The sequence below is a fragment of the Pteropus alecto genome, unplaced genomic scaffold (genome assembly GCF_000325575.1).
Source record: "Pteropus alecto unplaced genomic scaffold, ASM32557v1 scaffold21, whole genome shotgun sequence".
In the NCBI taxonomy this organism is placed as follows: Eukaryota; Metazoa; Chordata; class Mammalia; order Chiroptera; family Pteropodidae; genus Pteropus; species Pteropus alecto.
The window spans coordinates 2722978-2743510 of NW_006436282.1; the positions used below are offsets into that span (position 1 = coordinate 2722978).

Consider the following 20533-nt stretch of genomic DNA (forward strand, 5'->3'; position numbering starts at 1 on the left):
GGTACCTAGCTCTCTGCTGACCTAGCTTGGTGCTCAGGTGCTCTGTCATATTATTTGTCAGGTCGAATTTGTTAACTATGTTCAAAACTTTTAGAATGTGTTACTGAAAGAGATTTTTTTTTAAAAAACTTCACACTAAAATTGTGGATTTTCTGTTTCTTCTTTTGGTTATGTAATTCACCTTATTGTCCACTTTGCTCGATATTTGAAGAGCTATATTAGCTTTCTTTTGGTTAGCGTTTGTATGGTACATCTTTTTTTCCCCCATTCTTTTACTGCAAATTTTCTATGTCTTTTGTAAGTAGCATATAGTTTTTTTACTTTTAATTAGTCTCTCGATCTTATTTTTAAAAAATTTAAAAAAATTTTTCTCAATATTTATTTCTAAGATGAATTTAGAAAGTTGCTATGTATTTACCAATATGTTGAGTTTAAATCTAACATCTTACTATTATTCGTTTATAATCTAACCAAAAAAAAAAAAAAAAGAACATCTTTCTTTATCTATTTTCTTGCCTTCTTTTGCATTAACCAAGTGGAAACTTTCTAAAATTTATTTTCCCCTATATTAACTTTTCTTCTTATTTTTGTGGATACCTACAGATATCATTTAGAATATTTGCAGGAGAGGATGGACCAAATATTCATTAAGATATTCATCCAACTATTTTGGTTCTTCAAAAAAATTTTTTCTCTTCAAATAAGTTTCATTAGCATGATTAAAAACATTCGCTTGAATAAAGACAAAAAAATTTCTAAACATGAAAAAATATCAGTGGCTATACCTTATAACTTGTATTTGAAATTGAATGGACAGCCTGACAGCCTTATTGCCTGTCTTCATTTTATTAAAAACAATTCATTCTTGGTTTCATGTGAAGTTAATGACTATTTTGTTTGGGAATGAGTCCCTACTACAATTAAATGAAGAAAGAAAAAAAAATCTTCCAAAATTACAGTGTGACCTGTATTATTGAGTAAAGAGTTGATAAAAATCCTCAAAGAGTTAGGATTTTGTTTTTTATTTTAAACAAACAAATATATCTATGACGTACCATAAGTATTGAAGTTCTTAAATGAGCTTTTAATAAATATTGAGTGGCAATAAGTTAAAGGTCATACTCTCTGGCAAATGCCTTGAGAATGGTCTTCTGTGTATCTAATGGAGTACAGATCTATATATTTAACAAACAGTGAATATAGAGATGGAGTTAATACGTTTTTATGAGATTTAAGCTTATCTAACACAGTCGTGTTCTGGAATACAGTTCTTCATTTGGACGTAAGCAGAGTGAATACCACTGGCCGGCCAGGATTCTCTACATTAAGAAAAAAATAATCTACTTGTTCACAAAGATAAATACTGACTCCAGAAATATATTTTGTATATATCATACCCAACTTGTATTTATTTAAGGAACACAAAGTTAGTTTAACATTGGAAAACTCATATATTTTACACATTAACCAAAGGAAAATATATATAATCATTTCATTAGGTGAAAACAAACATTTAATAAAGTTGAATACTTATTCATGATAAAAAGCTTATTAGGCTAGAAATACAAGGAACTTTCTTAACTTGATTCGAGGCTAACAAAAGTCTATATCAAACTTCTTATGAAGTGGTGAAATGTTAAAATCAATAATTTTCTTTAAAATTAAAAATACTTTTAACATTTTACCACTAAATATGCTATTCCTACTTCTATTCAGTGTTGTCCTAGAGGTCCTAGCAAGTACTAGACAAGGAAAAGAGATAAATACGTGTATGTGTGTATGTATGTATGTATGTATATATGTATGTATATACACATGACATATTTATAGAAAAGAAAGAAGCAAAATTATTATTCACTGATAATAAAATTGAATACATAAAGAAAACTCGAGAGTTTACAGGTCATTAGAATTAAAGACTTTAGCAGGGTGGATAGCTCTAAGAATCATTAGACATCAATCCATTCTAACAAACAAAATGTAATTTTTTTTACAAGATACCAGTTATGATAGCAACAAAGAAGATAAGTTAGCCAGTATGAATTTAACAAAAGAAACTCAAGACCTGTGGAAAGACATTCAAGAAGACCTATGTAAATCAGTAGGATGCTTCAGTGTTATAAAAACACCCCTATGCCAAATTAATCTATACATTTCATACAGTTTTGATTAGAATTTAAACAGGGCTTTCCTTTCCTTTCCTTTCCTTTCCTTTCCTTTCCTTTCCTTTCCTTCCCCTTCCCCTTCCCCTTCCCCTTCCCCTTCCCCTACACACTACAATGAGACTTTGAGAAGGCAGGTGCTATTCCTTGCTCACTCCCCTTCCCCTTCCCCTTCCCCTTCCCCTTTTCCTTTTCCTTTCCTTTGAACTTGACAAGTTGTTTCGAAAACATATATGGAAGAACAGCTTGGCCCAGGATAGTCAAGATACTCCTGAAGAAGTACAATTTGAAGGAACTTGTTCTTTCAGATGCCACGATTCACTGTGACGTAATAGTGATTAAGACAGTGTGGCGTAGTCTCAGCCATAGACAAGTAGACCAGCACAACAGAGCCAAGTCCAGAAACAGACACCCATTTATGTCAGTTTGAAAATAATACAGAACTGACACTGCAGATTAGTGGAGAAAGGATGAACTAACAAATAGTGCCAAGAAAATTAACCATTCACATGGGACAAAGTGAAATTGGATCCGACCTCATATCATTTTATGAAACTGATTCCAAATGGATTAAAGTCTCCAATATGAAAAGCAATATATAAACCTTTTAGAAGAAAATCTAGGAGAATGTTTATATGATTTAAGGTGCAAAAATTCCATATCATAAGAAAAGTTTGATTAATTTGACATCAGTAGTATTAAGAAAATCTGATCTTCAAAAGACATGGAAAGAGAAACCAAAAATTGAGAGAAGATATTTGTAGCCCATATAACCAAGAAAAGGGATTGTTATCCAGAATATAGTAAGAACTCATACTGGTCTTAGGAAAACACAACTAAATGGACAAAACACAGGAGCAATCAGTTCATTAAAGAGGAAAACCCAAAGGTTGCTGAACATAAAGAACCATTCAACCTCATTTGTAAAATAAAACAATTGGCAAAGATAGTTTCACAGTAATATTTGATTGTTAGCATATGTAGGAAAAAAAGTAAACTCACACAACTATTTTTGTTTAAATAGTCTGGTATTATTCAGCAAAATGGGAAATGTGTAAATTCTTTGCCCAATAAGTTTAATTCTGTGTGTATGTATGCTCTCTAGAAACTTGCCAGTGCATACCAAAAGATGTGTTCAAAAATGCACAGCAACATTGTTCATCGTAGCTGTAGTAAAAAAACAATCCTAGTCATCATACCTTTCAACATAATGTTGAGCAAACAACCAAAAATATGATTTGCAGAATATAATGTAGAGTTCATTACCATGCGTGTAAAGTTAAAAAAAAACAAGCAAAATTGATCAGTATATTCTTTAGGGATACTTTTGTGGAATAACTAGGAGATAAAAACGGGGGCTACAACTTGGAATGGGGCGTAGAATGGGCTTCAAAAGTACAAATTTTCCTTTTTAGGCTTGATGGTAGGTACATGGGTGTCTTTTTTTTTCCTCCTTTTTCTATGTGATTTTCATATATGGTATATATTTTTGTACAAATAAAATATTTTAAAATAGGAAAGTTTTAACTAGTATAACTGAAAGATAAGAATGAGGAAAAAAAAACGAAAATTTCTTTTGGCTTAAAACTATTAGTTTAAGATTTAGTAAGGAAAAAAAAAATAAAAGCCAGCACTAGGTGGACATTTACACCAATGAAGTCCCTGAGGCCATTGGTCTCCTCTGAGATATCATTTTCTGCTGAGGCTGTAATCATTAGTTGCCTCTGTCCTTTTTGCCTTTCCCTGAGCCCTCGGTGTTAGTGGCTCTTTTTAGATACCTGTGGCTATGAGGCCAGTCCAGACCCCACCACTGCCTTCGATTTATTTCTTGATAGAGTCTGAGAGTACATTCAGTATTCACTTTTAGTATTGGAACCCAGAATTTTAAAATAAGGTTAAAGGCATGATTAAATCCAGAATTCATTAAATGGAAAGTCATTAAAAGGAAAGAGAATGCTTGCACCACATTATCTGGAATGTCTTATACAATAGCATTAGATACAGAGCAATGAGGTAATTATTCCATGCTGTCATGTTGCTCTCATTTGGGGCGGGGGAGGATTCTGGGGTAGATATAAATATCTGAATTCATGATAAAGAAAGCTTGAAAATCACAATTTTCATTTTAGCTGAACAAATTATTTTCGATAACTAATCCCTGATAAATAATTTTGACCATGAGATATTGAATTGCACTAATTAAAGAGTGAATGTTCCCAGTAAATCACTATGGAAAATTTTAATGAACAAGCCAAATGAACGAGAAATCTATACCTATCGATTGTTTTCTGGCATGTCATTAAAGCCCAAATCTGTCCTCTTGCTCAAAAAACAAAGCACCTAAATTGCCTGTCAAGTTTTGTGCAAGTTTTGCATCTATCTGTGTGTAAGCCATTAAGCCTTTTTTTTTTTTTTTGCCAAATCAACAAGACATTCAAAAGGAAGTATTTAGTTACAAAATGACAACTCTCCTTGGTTCATATTTCTCACTGCATCTTCATGTAAGTTCACAGAAGTCACCAGACTCTTTAGTCATACCGAGGTATGTATTAATACAGAAAGCTATCTAAAACAGTTTTGATAGAAAAGTCATTTTTGTCAGAATTAACTTAAGCTTAGTAATTTCTGTAATTTTAGGAAAAGTGGGCTACTTTATATTTTACTTTGGCTTTTGAGTTTCATTTTCTTGTAATCGTAATATAAGGTATATTACGATCTTCTGGAAATAAAGACAATTTTAACCCAATATGGGATATAGCCCCTTTTCAAGAAAACTTTATAAAATAACTGTATTCTGAAATGTTTCTTACATTTTATAAATATGACCTTGTTCAGCATGGAATTGTAATTATACAGATTGGAAGAGACCATGTAGTTATGCTAAGGTAAACTAAAAGAACCAGCTGGGATGTGAAGGGATATAAAAGTAGAAAGGATAAGATGCTGCATGGAGGGGTTTGTATATGAAGTACGTGTGTGGGCTCTTAAAGGCTGTGGTGGGCCATAGATTTCACTTAAGTTATCTATCAGCCAAGAGGAAAACGTGATCAATTATGAGGTGTTTTACAGCATCTATAAGTTAAAACTCAACGATGAACAGCTATTTCTGGAATTAGGACTAGAAAATTCTCTTGTGTATATGGTTTTGAACAATGTGCCAACCATATTGTTTCAGTAGTCATAGTACCTAGATCCTTAAGGTTTATTTTTTTAAATTAATGCGGGGCACTAACATCAGGTTTTAACTGAGTTCCTTTGGGTGGACATGAAGTAATATTCTACTTCCATACTGGTAGAGTAATTATGTCTGAGATCTGCAGGAAATTTCACTTATGAAGAAACTTAAGCAACATTGGAATGTAGATGCACTGAAAAACTCTATTGCTTGTGAGTTTTTTGATGAAACAGAATGGCTCAGGGGCATAAAAATAGTCATTTGGATCTCTATTTTGGTTTTAAAATTGATTTATTCAAGTTATGTTATGAAAAACCTAGCTTTTTAAATTTTTAAATTTGGTGTGCAAATCACTATTAAGGGAACTTGGAATAATATTTAGTTTCTATTTACAACTTTAGCTAATTGAGCATCTCTAAACATTTAAAATTACATTTATAAATTTGTTATGTTTAATTTCCTTTTTAAGTACTATTACTAGCAGCTGACAGTCTTCATAAGTACTTAAGAAATTCTTATGCATTACATTGCACTTACAAGTATTGTGAACTAAGTTGTCTTAAATCTTTTAATGCTGTACATATCTAAATCTTACTGTTGTCGAAAGATACTTTCCCATGGCTTCCTTAGCCAACAACTGTCATCTCAGGTAACTTAGGGTATTTTCTACCAAAGGCATAAGACCTGAATTCTTCCTTCTTATCAAGGAAGCTGTTATATCAAAATATGTAATTTGAGGAGTTGCCTAATTAGCGTAGATGGGATTACTAATACCCAGAGATTTTTGACTGAGAAACTGATTAGATTCTTGTAGTCAACTTTGAGTGAAAATGTAGAAGCTTGTTTATTGTCAAAGACACTATAATGGCAGGAAGAGGACATTTACGTATCCCACCTTCTTAGACCCAACTTTTGCCTTTGACCTCATAGTCCTTCTCACAGAGGCCTGCAGTCCCCAACCAGTTTGCCCATGGGTTAGATTTTATATTTCTTTGAATTTTAGGTTATGCAGATCTTTTCTATCAGATTCTAAAGACTTCTGACACTGAAGGACTCCTAAGATGTTTAAATGCCTTTCCCTGTTGTCTAAATCTAAATTCTGTACCCTTTCACAGTCTGAATCAAGCAACTCTTAGAGGTGTTTCAAATGATATACAGTGGAATTTAGGTTTTCTCACATAGTTTTTTTCTTATTTGCAGCCACTCCCTCTATGGGCAATCTGATGACATCACTAAAGAGTCACTGCTAGGATACGGACAGTGGAATGTGGGCCTCACTGCCCTCTGAGAAGAGGAGTATAAGCTGCCTTTAAACTAAGGGAGGCTAAACTGGGTATCAGACTGCATTGGAAAAAGCACTGCACTAAAACAAATAACCAAATTAGGCTTTGACAGCCATATAGATAGTTTTGAGATTGCATTATATGACAAAAAAGAATTCCTTAATATTTGTCAAAGATTAGCAAATGAAATGTATAGTTCATTCAACAGTAAAGTCAGACCTAATTGAAAGATTAGGAAACAGCAGTAATCTGCTTGTTTTGAAACAGTAAGAAATCAGCTTCCTAAAATTTTATCGATAATGCTTGGGGTATAAAATTTATCAGCTTTTAGGTGATTTTATATAAAGAAAGCAACTGTTAATAGAGTTCAGAGTGAGAGGTGCCCATGGATGGGTTCCTAACCAAAGTGCTGTCATAAGATGAGCTCAAGTCGTGTAACTCAGTTTCAAAGACCATTTCTGACATCTTCCCCATATAGTACTAAAACAAAGGCATTACTGGAAGCTAAGTCACAGGCCTTGTTTAGGCCAGATCATCAGACAATTGATAAAGTAGCGAGGCAGGCAAACAGTCTCCATAGATGTTATGAAATAGCAGCTTCCTCACATGGAGCAAGATGACAGTCACATGGATTTTGACAGTTTTCTGGGCTAATATCAATATCTGGGAATACTGAGTCCTAAAACGCCAAAGCTATCGGATTAGAATGGAATTAAGATGTCTGTAAAAGAAAACGTGCTGAATATATGGGGTTTTTTTTTAAAACTAATTTTACATAAGTAATACATAAATGCAAAACAAATACATAATGCAAAAAATTTTAACGTTACAAATAAGAGTGAAGTGTCTGTTGACCAAATCTCCAAATCTAATACCTTTTTTAATGGTAACCACCATTATCAGTCTGAAGTGTATCTTTCCTGTTTTTTTCTATGCAATTATATGCATATATTTACCATTAGAAAATATATTTTATGTTGCTGTTTTTAAATATTTAAGATGTATGTACCTATTATTCTGCAATTTGCTTTAGTCACTTAAGACTCTCTTGCTAACCTTTTCATGTCAGTAAACACATTTACTGAAGGCTTATGTACCAGTCATTATTCTAAACACTTGTATATCTTTTAATGCATTTAGTCCTCATAAAAATGCAGTTGTTATTATGTTACGTTATTATCGTGCCCATTCTGCCATTGAGGATTTTGAGGGACAGTGTTTAGGCAAATTGCCCGATTTAGTGGCAGAGCCACTACTCTGGATTCAGGGAAGACCAACCCCAGGTCTGCTCCCATGTTAACCATTTTACACTGCCCCGTGAGCCATGTGACCTGCCTCCGAATGCCGTACGTATGAACCCAAAAAGCCCCATGAGCCCGTCTTTTATGAACTTGCAGTGACTGTGAATGATATGCAGATAGCATTCAAGTTTTAAAATGTCACCAAGTGTCTCATTATGCTCAGCATTTCAGTTGATAATAGCACAAGCCAGGCAGTGTGATCTGTATAAGGTCTGACTGTTTTTGAGGAGAATAATGCACATAAGAATGCGGAGCAAACCCCATTGTTATGCTGTTCCATTCCCCTGCTTCCCTTGCCGCCTATATCTGATCCGTGGGCAGCATTCCATTTACGTCAAAAATAACGTCAATCTAGTGAAAAAACTGAATGACTCACAGCATTACTTTAGGGAACTGATCTCTGTAATATGATATATAATATCCTAATTTCACAGAACCTTTTTTCATAACAACTGTTCAAATCGTATTCGAATCCATTAAATTCTTTTAAAGAATCCAATTCGAAGCAATATTGAAACTATTCTTAAGATAAAAGTATATTGAAGAGGAGTCCCACCCACTCAAAATTGCTCTGTCATTAGCTACTTTATATCTTTTCTGTATTTGTCTCTCTGTATTTATTGATTCACTTGAGTCTGCTCTTCTTTTGTATTTCTGGCTGAATTTGAGTCAGGGATAGGCTATTTCAGAGACTGGAGGGTCTGAAAGAAAGAATAGAGAAGAAAGGAGAAAGGGAAAGGAAATTTTCTTCTGATTATTATGGACAACAGAGCAAGATACAATGGAGAGAAGAGGTAGGAGAAGAACCCAGAGTCTCGAGTTTATAAAAGCAGTGCTATGCTATTGATGATCTCTGAAGAGAATGAATGACAGTGAGAGAACACGGCCACCTACGCCCTTACATTTAGTAGCACATAACTTAGAAACGTCGAGCCAGTTGGAGTTCTCCTGCCACATCACCATCCACAAAATGACAGCTAAATTTTTTTATGTAAGAATTTTATTTCTTGGATAAATATAAAACCAAGTGAAATCCCTCAGTTTTTTCTCCCCCCTCTGGTGCTATATGCTTGTGGGCATTTTGCAAAGATGGCCCTTGACGTGTATTTTTGGTTGGAACAAAAAGTAAGACTGAAAAAAGAGGATTTAAAGAAGGCAAATTACTTGTGAAGTTTACTTTCAGACTTGTGAGTGACCTTCTAGAAGGAGGATAGGTTTCTGAGGACTGAGCTCCCTCCACTGTCTTCCACAGATTAACTGTGTGATACAGTTAGTAGACAAGTTGGTAACTTTTGAGCCTTGGTTTTCCTATTTAAGGAAGAAAGCAGGCTAGGATCCCTACAGTTCTCTTGAATTATAATATCCTGATTCTTATATGACATGATAGAAAAAGATAGCTTCCAGTAGTCAGACAGGTTAGTCTTCTGGTTACCCAGCAGCATAAGTCTGGTACACATTTTCCTCCTGTTTCATACATCGCCTCTAATACTCCAAAGGGAGATGTTACTTGTAGTGTCTCCCGGGGCACTCTCCAACGTCTTTCTGACGAAGTGAAAGTTCTCAGCTACATACCATTTTTTCCAGTTTTTACTTAAAATTTTTTTCCTCAGGATAGAATATTGATAACTGATTTGTAATCCATGGGTCACTACTGTAAAGTAGCCCTGAGGTCTTTGTTTTCAGACACTCAGAAATTGTGAATTGGATGTGTTGTTGGCCACTTGGATAAAGGATTTAAGGCACTGCTTTTCTAGTTTTGGCTAACTTCACCTTCAATGTGACTACTTCAGTGGTTTTCTTCTAGTCGGTGCTAACTGATATTAAAACAAATATACCAGATTGCCATCTTGGGGCACCGGTACCAGACAAATTACTGAATAGTGATGGAGCCAGAAGTCCCCGAATAAATTCTCTATACTCTAAACACTGCTAATAAGTCGTTCTCTGCTTCCTTCACTTTATCTGTTCAGTACCTAGAGATTGAGTAACTACTGCAATCCTGGATTTTGAGTGCTATACTGGGTCTGCCAGGACGAGGATTCTATTGCAAAAATAGCCATATTTACTAAAATAGAATGAGCTTCCTCCTTAGGTCTTTTTGTCACCAAGTAATCAAAGTAATAACCAATAAAGCTTTGGTTATTAAATCAACCAAACAAGAAATCACCTGAGAAATTATTTTTCTGTAGTCTTCCCTTTCATGCTCTCTTAACACGTGCAGAAGATTAATGATAGTATTTATATGTAGCCTGTTGAAGTGAATTTCCTAGACTAATCACACCCTATGTGATTTTACAACTGAAAACACTGAACTCTAATGGCATTAAAATCTTATTCTAGTAACTTGTTTAACACCAGCTACATTGGAAATGCACAGAATAGTAGCCTGGGAATCAAAAAAAAGAAAAAAAAAAACTAGAATAATCATGGAGGCTCATCAACTAGCTACGGAGATGAGGGCAAGTTACTCAAGTTATCTGAGCTTTAGGAGAAGAAATAGGATACTTGTCCCTAGGAGCTGTGGTGAGGTACACATGAGATGGTCTATTTGACAGTGCTTTGTGTTATAGAATGCACAGTCCAAATATGAAATAGAAAAGCTTTGTAAAGTACGCATGTATGCAGTATATCTAATTATATTGTTGCTTTCATGTATTTGGTGTTTCTAGATTTTGTATGTAAACAAGAGCTTATAAGGTTATTCCCAATTATCACAATTAATGAACTCTTAATGGGTAGCCTCAAGTTTAGATTTTATTGGAAGAAGGATATTAAAGTGATCAAGGAGATTATTTTTTCTCCATTGACATGTAAAAAACAGACAACTAATTAGAAAATATTTAGCTATCCTTTATATACACCTGAATGGTCTGGCTTTTCTTAATATTCACTTTTCTTTCAAATATAAGAAATGAAAAATCAAAACCTTCTATAAATATTGTCATTCAATGAATATATCTTCTAGGGAAAAATATGTTTATTTGTTAGACCCGTATGCCAGGTGCTAAATTCCTTAAGTAAGAGATGTACAACCTGAGGTGTTTCTTTGTTTTGGTTTTATAATAAATATATTTAGAACATATCTTAATACTGTGAAAAGGAATTTCCTGGGGGAATGCTACTGTAAGAAATTGTTTTATTCTAGTAATATCAATATGTATTAATTTTTTTACAACTCAGTTATTTGCTTTATTTTTAATAATTTAAATCCAGGGGGACTTAATTATTAATTCCTCGAACATTATGACTATTTAATGACTGCCTCTCTGAAAAGGTAAAAGTAAAAAGATAAAGTCTTAGTAGTAAATTTTGCTATAGCAAATTTATGCTGATTGTCACCTTTTGTTGCCTATACTTGACCTGGCTCCTGATTTTTATAGGATTTTGTCTTTGATTTCTAAGATCTCCCAACTTTGATATGCTGTCCTTTTGTATATTTGTTCATCAAACACTCCATCACACATACATATAAATACAAATCAGTGCTTTTTATAATTATCTTGTAGGAAGTTTTTATGCTCTTTTGATGTTAGATTTTTGTTGTTGCCTTGGTCATGGTTAGTGTTGGTTTTTTCCCTTAGGCTTTGTATATTTCTCCCAGATCAGCCTGATTTATTTGTTATCTATGGGATATCAGGCCATCATGGTTGTCACCTGTTTCTTGCCTGGTGTTAACTGATAACCTTGAGATTTTGTCATCAATATCTGCAGTCTTTCTCAGTCCTTTTCCAAGGTTTCTCTCCCTGATTATTTTGCAACATTTTTTTCTTAGACTTGAATGAAGCAGTCCCAGAGACAGAGCGCCTGGATTCAAAAGCACTGAAAACTCGAGCCCAGCTCTCTGTGAAGAACAGACGCCAGAGGCCCTCTAGGACAAGACTCTATGACAGTGTCAGTTCAACAGATGGAGAGGACAGTCTAGAGCGGAAGGTGAGCACCTGGACTGTTTTCTGACTTACAGTGTTGCACTGTATTTTTGCTCCCACAGGTTATGGAAGATAATGATTTTTCTGCAACTAGATTCTATGCCCTAGTTGGAAACGGCTGGAATAGTTCACTTCTTTGCCTTCTAAGTTCTTACTTAACTTGATATATTGCTGTAATTCATATTCTTTCTGTGTACTCATTCAGTGAACTAACCAAGAGCATTATTCATATTGTCATATTTCATGATGGTGCTTTTGATATTCAGCTTGTTGGTTTTACTTAGTGGGAAATAATGAATGTACAAGTTATTGTTTCCTCTCTGTTTCGGTGTCTGTATTAGTTATAATGGTAATATGGTGAGTTGTTATGAACTATGCAGTCTCATCTGTAAACAAGCAAACAAAAATCGGTTTTCGTGGGGATTTACTAAAAAAAAGTTGGTCTTATTTCAAAGTAAGTATTACATAGAAGTGGTGCTCCATGGCATAACCCCCTTTATAATCTCTTATACCAACAGCCTTCAAACAGTTTCTATAACCACATGCATATTACCAAATCACTTCTGCCCAAGGGTTTGAGAATTTCTTCTCCAGAATCAGATTCTGGTGCTCCGTCCCTCACTTCAGTGGCTGGCAATGTGCCCTTCTCGGCTGACCATATAGCTGAATTTCAAGGACCACTGCACCCAGAAAGGGAACCTTCCTCCTCCATATGGGGTGACACTTCACTCTCCTCTCCTTCAAAATCTGATCACGATATGGAAGAATCTCCTTACCACCATCAAACCACCACCAAGAAAATATCACAAGGAAAAGGTACTGTTCATTCTTTCGTTATTTTTATTTTGTTTTATCTAACTTCACTAACACCTCAATTTGTGCAGTATACAAATGGCTTTTCTTCTCATAATCCTAAATCCTTTTTCTTCTCACAATTAGTAACTAATGTTGCTTTCCTTTTGTGTTACGGAATAAGGGAATACCCCCCCTTTCATTTATTTTATTTTTTATCTTTTCTTACCTGGTTAGTATTTTTATTCCTCCAGTTCTCCACAAGTGTACTATTGAAGGAAATTCTTCAGGAGGCTTTCTAGAGATTTTGTAGAATAGCAACCCAGAGTTTTAATAATCATTAACATAGTTATATAGAAATATATATAGGGAGATATAAAAATGAAAGTGATAATAGGTCTTAACCCATTAATTGGTTTTTATTTAAAAGAAATTTTCACCGTAATGATGTATATTGCAAAGAATGTGATAAAAAAGCTATGATAAAGATAATGCAGGGAGATTAATAAATTTTAAAATAGGCTCCTAAAGTTAACACCAGAATTGCATAGCAGTGTCAATAGCCTTTTCTCTTTTTAATAGTATGTTTTAATTTACAGAAGTAATAAATTCTTGTTTAAACAAGTTAAATAATGCAGAGATTTACAATAATAGATTCATTCTCTTCTACCACATCTGATGTGTTCCTTTAAAGTAACCAAGTAGGTTGGAGTCACAGTTGCCCCTTGAACAATGTGGTGGCTAGGAGCGCCAACTCCCGCATAGTCAAAATTTGTATATAACTTTTGACACCTCTAAAACTTAACTACAGTCATCCCTCAGTATCTGTGGGGGATTGGTTCCAGGATCCCCCCCACCCCCGCCATGGATATTAAAATTTATGGATGCTCAAGTCCTTTATGTCAAATGGCATAGAAGAAAGCGTACATTTGGTCTTCCACATCTGTGGATTCCCAATCACAGATCAAAAATACTATTTTTAATCCATGATGGTTGAATCTGTGGATATAAAACCTGAAGATACAGAGGGCTGACTGTTTATTTATTGGAAAAAATTTGCATGTAAATGGACCCATGCAAGTCAAAGCCATGATTTTCAAGGGTCAACTGTATTATCTTTCACATCTAAAATGTACATAAATATATATATACAGATACATGTGTGTGTAAACAAATAGTTTTTAGTGTTTGTATTTTTCGTCTTTTCAAAAATGAATTCTACAAATGACATTATTCTGCAGTTTTGTTTTACACATAATAATATTTTATGTACAATAAAATTGCCCCTCCGAGGTAATGTACAAAAATTTAAATAACAAGATAATTTTATGCTGTGAGCCTATAGTATAACTTAGACAAGTGTTACAGTACTGGTGGACATTTAAGCTGTATCGGGAGTTGGTGGGAGTGTTTTTTTGCTTGTTTGCTTACCACTGTGAAAAAAAGATATAACAAGCAACCCCGAGCTTTATATTCTTATATGCGAATGCTTTTATTTCTGCAGAATAAATTTTCAGATATTGAATTGGCAGAGTATATGGTACGCAGTGGAAAATGTGTGGTTTTAAATGTTCTTATTGTTAAAAACAAATATTGAAAATAAATATTCAAAATAATAAGAAAAGAACAGCCAAAAAACAAAATAGAAAGGAGAGGATGAAGAAGAGTTAAGCTAAATTCAATGTATTTTTAAGAAGAGATAAGCTAAATTCAATGTGTTTTTATTGAAATGGAAAGTCTAGTCCTAACTCCTCACCCCAGCCAAATGCAGTAAAAGTGTATAAATTAACCAGGCAAAAGTGAATATCCCCATGGAAGGATGGATTAAGAAATAAAAAAGAGGAGATAGAAACAAAAAAGGCACAGGATTAAAAATGAGAAAGGAGGTACAGAGATTAAAAGAATTATTTTTTTAAAAAGATAGTATGCCAACTCCATGGCAGTAGATTTGAAAAACTAGAGGAAATGGAGGATTTTCTATCAAAATATAAATTATGCAAATTGGTCTAAGAAGAAGAAAACTTGAATAAACCAATAATCACAAAAATATAAAATGTATTTTTATAGCTTTCATTTAGAAAGGTACCAGGCCCAGCTGGTTTTATAACTGAATTCTGCCTAACCTATAAGAAAATAGATAAGCTCTATTTTATATTAATTATTCCAGGTAGATGTTATTTTAGTAGCTAGAGTCTTAAAACTAGTAAAAATCACATGAAAGGAGAAAATCTTATGCATATAGATTCATTGAAAATACGATACTAGTACATGGAATCCAGGAGTGAAAATTAATTATATTCCAAAATCAGGTAGGATTGATTCTGGAAATAAAAGGATGGTTTAACATTAAAATAATCTAACAATATAAATCATCATATCAACACAGGAAATGTAAAGTGTTATAACATTAATACAAGTTGAAAATAAATTTGATACAATTTCCAGACATCTTCAGTAAAAAAAAGTAAAAGTGAAATTAGAAAAAAATTACCTTAATATAATTGTCCATTTGCCAAAAATCAACCACAAAACATCATACTGAATAGTGACTCTTAAGCCATTTGCACAAAAATTAGGGATAAGATGTAAAGACCAACTATCATCACTATTATTAACATTATTTTTGAGATTTCTAATTGCAGAAAATTAAATGATCAGTATAAATTTGTTACAGAAAAGACCAAATATCTTTATTTGAGGATTATGTGAATGTTCATCTATAAGATTAAGTAGTCAAATACGAAACAAATATGTAAAAATCAATACCTTGATGTGTATAAGGGTGAAGTGTCTGCAGCTTTGAAATACAGTAATAAATTAATGGATTAATGGATAAATAGAGAGGTGGCTATATGATAAAGCAAATATCCTAAAATGAAAATTATAGAATCTAAGTAGTAGATACATATTTGTTCACTGTAAAAATTTTTCTTTTTCAAAAAATTGCATAGCAAAAAGAAATGTCATTTCTGTCCATACTGATCTAGAGATTCAGTACAACAGACATTTTGTGGAACTTGTCAAGCTGACTGTAAAATTTATAAGAAAGAGAAAAAGGCCAAGAATACCTGAAGCTCTTGAAGAAGAAGCAGGCAGAGGGTTTTGGCTTACCCGATACCTGGAATTATTTAATTCCGTATATTATTTATACAGAGGTATACAGATAAACTAAAGAATGAAACAAAGAGCTTAGAAGCAGAATTTATACACACACACACACACACTTATGACAGCTGCGTGGATGGGTAGATTGATAAAGAACAGTTTTTAATAAATTGTTCTGGGGAAATTGGTGATCCATATTTTTAAAAATTATAATAGTTCTTCCTCTATCTCATACCATGCAAAAATTTTATTCAAGGTAGATTCAAGACTTAACTGGAAAATGCAAAACTGTAAAACTTTTACAAGACTATATAGGAAAATATATAAATTTTTTGACTTCAGGATAGAGAAGGATTTCTTAAACAAGATGCAAAAAAAAAAACATAAACCATAAAAGAAAAGATTGATAAAGTCAAATGATAATAAAATTAGAAACTTCTGTTCCTCGAAAGATAAAATAAAGAATCCCAAAAACTTGGGGAAGATAATACTTCCCATGTAACTAACAAAGGATTAGTATCTAGATAATGTAAGTAACATCTATAAATCACTAAGAAAAGACAAATAATAGAGGAGGAAAATGTATAATGTCCTGAACAGGCACTTCATAGAAGATGAACACCAAATGGCCATAATATCTATGAAAAGATGTTCAACCACATTAGTAACTAGGAAAATATGAAATAAACCGAATGAGAGACCATTTTATACCTACCAAAAAAATTAAAGATAGCCAAAAAAATTAAAGTCTGATAATACCAAATGCTGGTAAGTATGTGAAACAACCATAAATTGAGTATCTGCTGGTGGCAGTGTAAATTGGCACAAGCTCTTTGAAAACCATTTGGCATTACCTAGTAAAGCTGAAAATATGCCTACCCTATGGCCCAGCAGGATATCTGAGAGAAATTCTGTTCTTTATAAGAATCTTATACAGGAGTATTCATAGCAACCCTGTTGTGTAATAGCAAAACCTTGAAACAACCAAAAACTGGTAATAATCACCAGTAGAACAGACAAATGAATTGCAGTATATTCCTATCATGAATCTGTGCAGGAGGGGAAATGAATAAACTGCGCTGAAATGTCACCACAGGGGTGAATCGCCAGAACACGGCATTGAGAGGATAAAGCAAATTACAGATGACTACAGATGACTCTGTGTATATAGAGTTTAAAAAAAAACTAGTAGGTTATTTAGAGATACAAACAAAACATTGAGGTTATGAATGGGAATGACAAAGTTAAATACTTGAGGGGGAGTATCAGGGAGCAGAAATAGGGAAGAACATAGTGGGGCCTTCATAAGTATAAACAGCAGTGGGGGTGGTATGACAAATGAAATGGGTGTTTGTTTTACTGTTTTTTTTCTTAATACACTGCAACTATTTTATAAATACTCTCGATTTCAGTAGATAATAAACATAGAAAAGACCACATATACAAAGTTATTGAGAGATCTTATCCCTAATATACAAGCAGCTTCAAAGAATTTTTTTTAAGTCAAAAATAGGGTAAGGAAATGAACACAATTCATTGAAAAGAAAATCTACATTGCATATAAAATATGGAAAGATAATCAGCCTCATTAACGATCAGAGAAATGATCATTTAAATTAGATACTCATCAAATTACCAAAACTTTTAAAGAATTCCACCAACCAATGCCAGCTGTGATGTGGGACACATCCCTACAATGTAGATATGATTGTACATCACGACATTTTAGAAAAGTCCGTGCTCATTTATGTCTACCAGGTAAAAAATTATAATCTTTCTACAAATATATGGTGAACATAGAACTACAGCTGTTTGTGGGACTCTTGCTTTTTTGGAGCTCTTGGTAAGCATCATAGCTTTATTTCCGATATCTCCCTTGGTATCCTTTCCTGGGCCTGTTGATTGCTAGAATTATCTTCCACAGACCAGTCCAAAGCACAGATCTTCTAAAAGTTTTGAGGTAAAAATTAAGTACTTAGGGAGGACAATATACTAGTGGAGAGGCAAGAGAAAATGTGTGAAGCCCACTAATTCATCAAAAATGGTTGTCGGGTTGGGGAAAGATTTGCACTGGGATTTTGCCCTACTTCCCAAAGAACAAAAGCTTCAAAAACTCTCATCAATTAACCTAAACTGTGGATTATAATCGCACTTTTATAGAAATATACTTGTGTCAAAACCTCCATCATCTCTTCAGAAAAATATGTATAGACATTAATTGGTCCATATGAAGGTAAACCAGCAGAAGCATTGGAGCTATATTGGTTAATACTTTGTGGTCCACTGAGTTTATTAGGCATAACTAGCTATTTTGAAAGAAATTATATATAGTCAAGGAATGGATCACTCACACACGAAATGTGACCCAAAGACTTTTTAAATTGGCTAAATCTTGTCTAGATTATTTCTCTCTTCCTTTTACCTCTGATATATTTATGAATCTTCGAAGTCAGATGTTTCCTCTCAGACTGGGGAAGTATAACCTGGATGTAAATTGTGCGTTGCAGTCCATTAGCAGTAATGCACAGTAAAATGTGATTAGCAATAATTACCGGTAAAATTCCATCCTGTTCCCTAATGCCTCCCTTGTTAGCTACTGCAGCTTCTTTGGGGATAAACCTCCCAGCTATAGTAAGCTGGACCAAGAGGGGGTGGGTAGTTTCTTCACCAAAGACCAAGAACTTGAGCTTTCCCATTTTTGATTTTCCTGGGCTGATTGTACTTCAGGGTAACTGGGAAGAAACCATTACTTGAGGTTTTATAAAGTACTGACTTTATAAATAGTCACTAGTGTGATAACCAATGTTAGGTATTAATTGTGACTAGATAAAAGCAGAGCCTCACATTCTTTCCTTTCCTTGATAAAAGTTTCCAGCCTTCAAGAGTTTTCTATACCTCTCATGTTCTTTGACATTAATTATTTTATTCACGTATTCTTCAGCAGTAGTTATTGAGCAGCATTGCGCTAAAGGCTGAATATACAGTAATAAGATTCCATCCTTTCCCTAAAGGAGTTTGCAGACTGGAATCTGTCTGCCTCCTTTCTCCCTCTTCCTCTCTTCCCCCCACCTCTCTCGATCTTGCTCTCTTTGTTTCATTGATTGCTTGCTTGTTCGTTTTGTGACATACCTTATCTCTCTGACACCCCACGACCACCGCCACCAACAACTAGGAAAGCCCTATACTTTCTTGCCTTCCACTCTCAGGCCTGTTGCATCTTCTGTCACTTTGTGTATGATAATAAGTGATCTAGCTGTCAAGTCTGAGCCAGGGTTTTCTTATTCATCTTGTTCAGCTTGGTATTCTTGGTCCCCAGCAAAGAATATGAAAGATGTCAAGGAGACCAGTCAGCCAACTGGCTCTCAGAAAGTAGCCTGTTACTAGTCAGTGAGCGTCAGGACTCCAGACCGTAGTTTTCTGAGTCCCGAAACTCAATAACACACCCAGATTTAATCAAGTTAAGAATGACCTATTCGTGCTGTTCCAACTTAGAAAACACTGATTTCTAAAGCAGAATACTAATTTTCTGGTTTACTTTGGAAGGTACAGCTTTCGTAATAACCAATGTCATTCATTTGTTTTGTTCTCTTTCTCCTAGTTGGTAGGTTCATAAGCCAGAAAGTTGCTCAGTGAGCATGAAATTAGAATAAAGGTAACTGTATATGGAATGTGCTCAGTAGGCTGGGCTGACTGATGAATTAATTGCTCGTTTCATTGTAGCACCAGCATTGCTACAGCTGTCTCCTGTCTTTCAGGGACTCCCCCTACCTGTTTCCCAAGATGGACCTTAATATCGTTCAATCATTAGGGAAATTTCATGCTTTCATTTTTATGACATTGCAGGGGCTGACACAATATTGATTAATAGAGTAGGATCTAGCTTCTTTTGTCCTCAGAAACCCAATTTGGAGAATAATGTTTTGTAAAATCCTTTAATTTGCACTATATGAGACTAATCTGCTATGCAGACCTAGACTCAGGAGAGGTTAAGTATGATTAACCTGATTTCTCATTTCGTGTGTGTGTATACGTGTGTGTGTGTGTGTGTGTGTGTGTATGTGTGTGTTTATATGTGTGGTTCTTACAACTCATTGGCTCATCAATAAAGGAATTGGAATGGCGTTTAGCAATACTTACAGTGACAAATTAGACTTCACGTTTACCTTCTTACCTAACACTTCACTCCAGGAAAATTCTGGTTCTTCAGAGCCCAGCTTAAATCTTAGCATCATCATGGACCCTTAGTATACCCTCCCCATCCCCAGACAGAATGAATTATTTTTTTCTTCTCTGATCCCACAGAAATGTTCACACTGTTACTTCTGCTTCTATCATTTTGTGTATAATAATGTGATCTAGTTGTAAGGTGTGAGCCAGAGTTTTCTCATTCATCTTGTTCATCTTTGTATTCTTGGTCCCCAGCAAAGAATGTGGCATATACTTGATGCATAATAAATTTCTTGGATAAACTAATAAGTGTCTCTCTAGAGAATCAATGCAGTCCTTCTAGAGCAGAGGTCATCAAACCAAAATCAGCCCCCACCTGTTTTTATAAATGAAGTCTTATTGGAACACAGTCGCACTCATTCGGTTACATACTGTGATTGCATGCTACAATAGCAGAGTTGAGTAATTGTGACAGAGACAAGAGCCCACAAACCTAAAATTTTTACTAACTGGCCCTTAACATAAAAAGGTGCTGACCTCTGGTTTAGATGTATATTTCCTTTCACTCAGCATTGCTGGATAAACTGAAAATGTCTTACTCATTGGTTGCCATTTATCCAGA

General features: G+C 34.3%; 1 protein-coding gene across 7 annotated transcripts in view; it reads left to right on the top strand.

Annotated features, from left to right (window-relative positions):
• PPP1R9A (protein phosphatase 1 regulatory subunit 9A) overlaps positions 1-20533 on the top strand; it is a 262671-nt gene that overhangs the window by 215984 nt on the left and 26154 nt on the right. For 3 of the 7 annotated variants that reach the window (XM_015589385.2, XM_025046924.1, XM_015589386.2), the window contains 2 exons: positions 11694-11851; positions 12366-12663. In XM_015589385.2, the coding sequence (XP_015444871.1) occupies positions 11694-11851; positions 12366-12663 (456 nt within the window). The remainder of the gene's footprint in view (positions 1-11693; positions 11852-12365; positions 12664-20533) is intronic. The other 4 variants (XM_025046923.1, XM_015589387.2, XM_025046925.1 and 1 more) reach the window with 2 other exon arrangements.